Source organism: Camelina sativa, chromosome 1 (assembly GCF_030686135.1).
Source record: "Camelina sativa cultivar CO46 ecotype springtype chromosome 1, ASM3068613v1".
NCBI classification, from domain to species: Eukaryota; Viridiplantae; Streptophyta; class Magnoliopsida; order Brassicales; family Brassicaceae; genus Camelina; species Camelina sativa.
In genome coordinates this window covers 4,270,579-4,278,673 of record NC_141880.1, presented here as the reverse complement: position 1 = coordinate 4,278,673, position 8,095 = coordinate 4,270,579, and the positions used below count along the sequence as shown (strand labels likewise).

The following is an 8,095-nucleotide window of genomic DNA, read 5'->3' as shown; positions in this document are numbered from 1 at the left end:
AATATTATGTATCATTACAATTTGTCTAGAGACTATATATAACATATAAAAGAGTAAAAAAGTATACACGAATGAAAATTACGGAACCTCAGAATTGTGATCCGCAAATTTTTCTTTATGTAGTTTGTTTTTATTTTTTTGATGATTTCTGAAAAAGTAATCATACGAAATATTACCCAGCACATAAATAAGATATGATATCGATATTTACACGATTTTTTTGGAATAGAATTTAAAATTTATTAAAAAAAAAAAAAAAAAAAACAGTTGGTACAATGATGCTACAAGTTTGTCTGAATGGTACAAGGAATGCTACACTAAAAGATAAATATGTATGATATAGCATATAATATAAAGAAACATAAATGATGTGATTAACATCATATTTATTATTTATCTTATGATTTGATTTCATATTTATCATCATATGTACGCAGTATTTTTTGACTAGTTTGATCCAAAGACGAGCATGTTTTTTCGAATTAAATATATTTCATAATATGTTTACAAACTATTAAAACCTAATCGAAGAAAAAAAAATATTTTTTGACGAAATGTGAGTTTGTTGATAGATTCAATAACACAATTTAGCGAACTAATTCATACAAGTTATTTTTAGCGCTTTATATGTCCAAGAATGCATAGTATATACTATATATATGTATATATTTGTAAGCCATCCATGTCGTTGCGTGGACCAGGACCATTTATTTTGTTTTTTGTCGTGACCAAGACCATCTATCAAATGTGACAGGAGTTATGTCCATCCATGTCCGTGTGTGTGTGTATGTATTATATACATGTTACGTCTATATTTTCTCTCTATATCTCAAAATCTCGTGATGGACCACATTTTAATTTTATTAAGAGGGTAACAATTGATGTTAAAACATTAAAATTCAAACTAAAGTTTTCCGATGGCAAAAGAATTTGGTTTTCTTTATTTTTATCATTGTTAAAAAGGATTTCAGTGAAAGAAAATTTCTAAAGTACTGGTCGATCTTATAAAGCTCTCAACTAAATATAATTAATTAAAAATTATTGACATATTTTAAACGCATTAACTTAATTATTAATGAAACTCTCATAAATAAAGGTCAGAGTAACAAAAATATCTCTCAAATAAAAAAATTCATTGATAAGATTATAAGAACAACAAAACGTATTTGACGGTCAAACCATTTTTACATGCAGACTAGTAGTAACTATCAAAAGAAACAAGCGCATAAATACAATTCCTAATTATGGAAATGAAATCCCAACCTGGATTCCTAATTACGGTTCTCATCATCTGCGGTGAAAAAACTCATTAATGTTAAAGTAGGACTCTGAGCCATGATTAATTTAAAGAGAGCTAGAAAGTACCGTTCAATTGGAGACTTGGAGTAATCAAACTTATTGAAGACTGTAGAATCAATCATGACATTAGAACGAGCAGGAATACTTTCAGTACATGTAAACATAGGCTACGTAAGAACAGTGAAGTAATCGGTAAGATCTACTTTGAATCCGTAATTTTTATGTGGTGTTTTTTTTTTTTTTTTTTTGTGCACCAGGGTAAAATCTTGCATCTACAAAAAACTTTGGCGATCTTGCTGTTGCAGTCAACATGGATAAGATTTGAAGAGTGTACTACAACTATCAATTCTACACCATTGACAAGAAATTTAGTTATTGTTCCGATTAAACATTGATCAGATATGGATTATGTGTCCCAAATGAAATAGGTAATTGAGGCTAATTAAGAAGAATCCAGTTAGGCGCTTGTTCCTCTGTTTAAAAAAAAACAAAAAACAAATTCAAGATTTTGGCTTTTCATCAAAATGTTTGCACAACGATACCAAAAAAATTTAGTCTTTGATTTTTCTTCCATAATGTTAAGTATCTGTAGATGATCGTGAACAACAAGGCAAGTCAGACATATAATAAGTATTAGCCAATGGCAGAAAACATCAAGAAGAAAACAGAAATTCTAGCTAGTTACGTTGTAGAAATTGATGGTGGGGATGTTGGGGGAGGCAGCTCTGATGGACGCAGAGAGAGAGTGAGCCGTGCCCATGCGAAGAAGAAGAATCGAGCCATGTCGACTAAGATAAACCGGCCATATAGATCTGGAAGTTCCAGCAATACAAAATCATGAGGCATGTGGAGCTAATATTAGAGTAGTATATAAAGTGTATAGAGTTTGTTACAACTTGGTTAGCTTAGTTTATTAAACATTAACTTGTGGTATGTAAACATCATCATGCACATTCTATCGTTAACTCGGGTAAAAGGCCAATAGTATAAGCCCATTAAACCACAGGACTCTCAAGGAGAGGAAGAAGAAAAACACAATTCAGAGACGAGTAAAAGGAAGAGCGAGCGAACCCTAGTTTCCGATCATTATGATTACCTTTTTTTTCCTCTTTGTACGATCTGTTAGACGAAGATGAAAACTTTACAGTGCCCGCGCGCAATTTCTCTACGAGGTGTTCGTACCGTAGTGGCAAAGGTAACGTTCTTCTGATCGTATTTCCGCCAGCGTATATTTCCGTATCATGGCGTCTCGATTTCTCTCCGGCGATGGGTTTAAGTTTGATTATTTTGTGTCATCAAACAATAACCGGAGGTTGTTATTTCAAATTAGGTTGAATTTGATTTTTTTTTTGGGTCCAGCTACTAGAATACCATCGAATGATGGAGAGAGATTTATGAAACGTTTCAGCGAAGTGGTATGGATTTTAAAAAAAAAAAATCGGGAGAGAAATTATATTTAAATTTAAAGATAAGGAGTAGATCGTCCATTCCATCTGCGGGAGCAGATTAAGAAGTCAACGTGTATAGATGACATGAGTAGAGTCCATTCCATTCATATTTCTTCCACTTTTAGGCTTTGAATAATAATAACATGTAGTACAACTGTAGTACGGTTCTAATAGTAACGAAAACGTATAAATACATACGTATATTTAAAGTTTTTTTTGTTACTCTTGGAAATGTCACGACGTTACCGCACTTCCCACGCAATTGTCTCACACGTTATCATTGAGAGCCTTATAGATAACTAATTAGGTGAGAACTTTGACTACTTGCGCAACTTCTTCTTGCTTCGCGGTGTTATCTGGGATACTAGTACGTTAGTACAATATAGCTCAATTATTGAGTAGCATTAAAAGCCACTAAGCCAGTCGTCGTAGGAGCAGGCTCAGCTCAAACTTTATCTAGATCCAGTGCTATTGCTATATCATTAAAAAAACCTAAATATATACTAATTTTTAAAAATATAAAAAAATTAACATGTAAAATATTTTTGAACCCTTGGACCCTATGTTTTTGCACCCTCAGCAAATTTGCTAAGCTGGCACTGCGTAGGAGTAGAGTCATGACAAGGTAGTTCACAAAACAACGCCTTACTCAGGTTCTCATCAAAGTCCATAAAACAAGCAATCAAATCCTCATCTTCCATGGTTATCAGCATCTTCTCTTTATCACTGGCTTCTCTTGGTTCTTCAGAGAATATCACCATCTTGATCTTGTCGAGTCTGTATTTTCTCGAAGCGATACTAGCAGCGAGTTTGTTAAGCAGACGTGCATAGCCAGTGGAGGAAAAAGAAGAAGAAGTAGTGCGCGGTGTCGAAGAAGGCGGCGTCGTTGAGGAGGACGTGGCTTCGACGGTCAGAACTGTTGGCTCATGTGTCATTGGATCGATTCTTTCTTTAGCGAGTCTTTTTTTAAGACATGAGTTCCAATGGTTCTTGAAGTCATGATCTGTTCGGTTCGGCAATTGCTTAGCTATTACTGCCCACCTTGTAATTACGTATCATCAATTTAAAAGAAAGTACCATATTGCTATAGTAATTTAACACTGAATAGTTGACTGAAAAAAGTATTGATCAAGAATTAATGGATTGGGTTTACATGTAATTACAAACTAATTTACCTGTTTCCAATAAGGGCATGGTACTTGATGATTTCGTTTTCCTCCTGAGGAGTGAACTTGCTTCTTTTAATCCCAGGCCTCAGATAATTCAGCCACCTTAATCTACAACTCCTTCCACATCTTGGCAGACCTTTTTTTACATTTAAATCATAGAATTATCAGAAAATAAGGTACTATTATTTCATCACGATGGCAAACAGGGAAGTTAGAAAAAGGTTGAACATGTTATTCCATCAAACAAACTAAAGAGAGAACAACAAATGAAAGATACTCTATTTTGGGTTAAAAAGGATCATAATCTAATTTCTAGAGATTTACACTAGTATAAGATGATATATAATAATTTGAGTTTCATACACTTTGTTACATATAATATCATCATATCGATACAATCTGATAGAAGGTTCTGCAAGTTTATAAATATATGAATAAATCTCTTCTACAACATAAATTTGTAGTAAATGAGCAAAAAAGAAAGAAAAAAAAGTGTATGCATACACAGATTTTATGTATCAACCAAAAGCTCGTAAGGTCTATCTTTTCCTAATTATAGGTCCCCTATTTATTTGGTTTACAGAACTACTATTAATTTCTGTAATTTCATGTAACTACTCCTAAATTTACTTCCCAAAATCGATTTTTTTATAATAATTTCTTCCATAAAGCATGAATCTAGAAAATTAAAACAAACATACTCAAAACAAAATAAATCCTTTCTATTTTTTTGTATCCTTAGTCCGACAGAAACTAGAATCTAAAGTATGCATACAACATATATAGTCAGATAGATATCATTGTGTAAATGTAAAGATTTATACCTGCTTTCTTAGCCAGTATACCCCAGTTGCCGAGACCGTGTACTTTGATGTACGCGACGAGCGTCCGGTCTTCCTCCGCCGTCCACTCTCCTTTCTTCATCCCGTTGGCGTCGAACCACGTCATCCTCCCCATTTTCGTTTCTTTTGGTTTTGCACTCTGGTGAACTAGTCAAATCTCGGCACGTATCACTTCTCCCGTCGAATCGAGTCCTCCTCTTGATGAGTCAGCGTACATCACCTCATCTTAAGATAATAAGTATATTCTTGTTATAATTAGTAATAATATTAGGGGACTTCTATTCATTTATGTGAGGCTCTCTCTCACTTATATAGAAGAAGTACGTAGAATGATCTTTTCAAGAGTGAGGAATGGGGTTCCTCGATGTAGCGAGATATTTGGATATCTTCCAATCTATTATTATCTTCAATATCTTTTTTTTTCTTAAAAAAAAAAAATAATTTAACGTTCACAATTCACGTTTGTATAAACCAAGTAATATCACCTGTAATTTTACATGGAGTATCAACATGTGTAATATATATGATACCTCTATCTGATACAATAGATATCATTTTTAACATTTTCACATAAATTAAATATGTATATATATATATATATATATAAAAAAAAATCTACTCAACAATGTTAATTACAGTTACCACAGAATTTTAAATTTGTACTTACTAAGGATGGGTATAAATTGTGTTCCATCCGGTGCCCGTTTCCTCTCATATATTCTTGTCTATTAGATGATTGTATATAGTTAGTATACTTGTGAATATTAGGATTGGTTAAGGGCTCTAGAATATCCGGTTTTATGATAGATTAATTATACATATCCGGTTTATCCCGGTTTAATATTCTTGTTCTAGATAAAGAACACTGTAACAACCTCTTTCTTCCTTAATGAGAAATCAGAGTTTAACAAACTTTCTCTCTCGATTCTGATTCAACTAATATGGTATCAGAGCATTTTTTCGCTCGTTTGATCTCTACTTCTTAAATTCTCTACGTTATCTTCTCATTTCATCGTTGATTCACTGGATCGATTCCAAATCTGTGCACAATTTGAGCTCAAGCGGAGGAGATTCACGTTTCCAGCTTTCGATTTCATCTATAACTGCACATTTCAGCTTCGATCACTAATATTGTCCCATACGAGAATGCGTTGCTGATTTGGGATACATTTTGTATTCTCTACTGATAACTAATGAGAGGGAAATGAGAATTCAAAATCTCCTTTGGGACAAGAAAGTATTGATATATTATCATTATATATATATATATCTTAGTGCTTATGGAAGACAAATTGTTCTGTTGAGAATTCGGATCTTATCTGATGGTTGAAAATTTTCGTTAGTATGGAACTATGTATGTTGGCAACGGTTAGAGCGTTCACTAGAGATCGAACACTCGGTCAGTGAAGTGAATATCAACGTAACCACATGTACGATAATGTATTCAACCCTAAATTTTAAATTTAATATGTTTTGGAAGATATCGAAAGAATTTACAAAAATTGTGATGATTTGTTGTTAAACTATCCGAAATTTTATCTAAAACCATATGATTTAGATCTTGTATTTCTAACGAGATAAACCCTCGAAATTATTCTTGAAGTTACTAAAAGCCAATGATTAATATACTCCAGTAACAATGGATTTAATGGAACATCCAAAAAAAAATAAGTCTCTTGTCTTTTAAGTTCGTAGCTTGTATATTAATTGCTTAAGCATAATGTAGAAGCAATGCCGGTTCAAAAGATGGATAAAAGTACGTACTCAATGTGTGCGTAACTGTGTATGACATCTTTGGTAAGTACAATATGAAATATGCAATTAAGTTATATATGAAAAATATCTCTGAAAAAAAAAACGAAAATAGTATTACCCAAAATGGTAATAACAATGTTAAAGTATGGAAGACTGTCACGTAGTCCAAATTTGAATTAAGTTATCCTTTTCCAACAAATAAATTGCTGACATTCACGTTATCATATACTACTATCCAATCTATGTTTTGATATTTTGAAAACGGTCCCTTCACTGCCAAATAACGCTGACATAAATGTTGAGGCTTCGAGGCATAAATCCAATTTGCGCATTGAAGTTTTGTTTATTGTGTGATCTTAAATAATTGCTCTATTTTTTCTTTTCGACAAAAGTCAATAACGTTACTGAAAGTGATGACTTATTCCCTCTCGATCTTGTCCACCGATTTTTTAAACTATTCTCAGTTGTTCCTTCAGAAATGTTATCCGCAAAATCTGATTTATCTTGTTTGTTTTTATATCCGTCAATGAATTAGTTAGTTTAAAAAGTAAACTATATTATCAAAAACTTAACTAAATTATTATATTAATTATTCACACGAAAATGTTACTATGTATGATAACATTTATAAACAAACACAAATTATGTGAAAATTATTTATTGTCTTTTAATTGGCTCCATTTTTTTTAATATTGATAGTTTGGTACCATGAACAGTCCAAAAGAGAGAGTGACCTAATCTACTACTTCGCTCTCTACATTGATTATAAATATCCCAAATGATCATTTGATTCCAATAAAGAGTTTAGCAGAATCTAACCAATGCAAGAACATCTCAATTATCATTAAGCAGATTATATATATAAGTTCATTATTTATCAGAGAACCCATATGATAATATCAAGCAGATTTTTTCATGTAATAATTAAACAGAAATCTCAATAGAGAAGAAAACACATTCAATAATTTTCTTCCAACAAAATATCCATATTGAAACTCAAAACTCCCACACAACCATAAGAGAGTTAGGTACAACTCGAAACTCCCACACAACCACAAGAGGGTTAGTTATAACTCCAAACTCCCACAAACACGTTGTAACAAACTACTCTTTTGTATCTTTCCCTCTTCGAACCGCACATACGCTTCTTCTTCCACTGCACCAAGCTAACCCCACACTGATCTTTTTCGATATCCTGCTGCTTAATTAGAAATTATAACCCATCTCTCATCTTAGCAGTTATGGTAAATTTTCAGAAGATAAGCACTTCACAAGCCAAACTCCAAGATCTCTTTTCTTTTTCTTTATATTAACAGTATAAATCATTTTAAAATATTTAATTATTTATACAAGAATTTCTGTCATCCAAGTACCAACAAATCTTAATAGCTAAATCTTATATGTTAAATTCAAAACATTAAAAAAAAAATTAAAACGTTTACACGTACGACAAGTGAGAAAACATGACAACCATATCGTTAGTGTAACAAATTTACTTATATTTTTTTTAAACAATTATACCAACTAACTCTTCCTTTACTTGGCTGACCGAGTAATTAAGCACCAGAGCGAGAACTCAGGC

The 8,095-nt window shown here is 32.4% G+C and overlaps 1 protein-coding gene and 1 long non-coding RNA gene across 3 annotated transcripts; both read right to left on the bottom strand.

Annotated features, from left to right (window-relative positions):
- Positions 1 to 1,798: 1,798 nt before the first annotated feature.
- Positions 1,799 to 2,737, bottom strand: LOC147949530 (uncharacterized). The gene is made up of 2 exons (XR_015582479.1): positions 2,396 to 2,737; positions 1,799 to 2,111 (listed from the first exon to the last, which is right to left on the bottom strand). It is a non-coding gene; the product is annotated as an uncharacterized LOC147949530 (long non-coding RNA).
- A 461-nt stretch (positions 2,738 to 3,198) lies between these two features.
- Positions 3,199 to 5,129, bottom strand: LOC104765834 (transcription factor MYB13-like). Of its 2 annotated transcripts, none has more exons than XM_087488890.1 (3): positions 4,741 to 5,129; positions 3,923 to 4,052; positions 3,199 to 3,788 (listed from the first exon to the last, which is right to left on the bottom strand). In XM_087488890.1, exons 1-3 carry the CDS (start codon positions 4,871 to 4,873, stop codon positions 3,308 to 3,310), a joined length of 744 nt encoding a protein of 247 aa, XP_087345016.1. In that variant the 5' UTR covers positions 4,874 to 5,129; the 3' UTR covers positions 3,199 to 3,307. The 2 variants fall into 2 exon arrangements, with proteins under 2 accessions (XP_087345016.1, XP_087345067.1); XM_087488941.1 differs by having other exon boundaries at positions 3,227 to 3,750; positions 4,741 to 5,042.
- Positions 5,130 to 8,095: the final 2,966 nt, after the last annotated feature.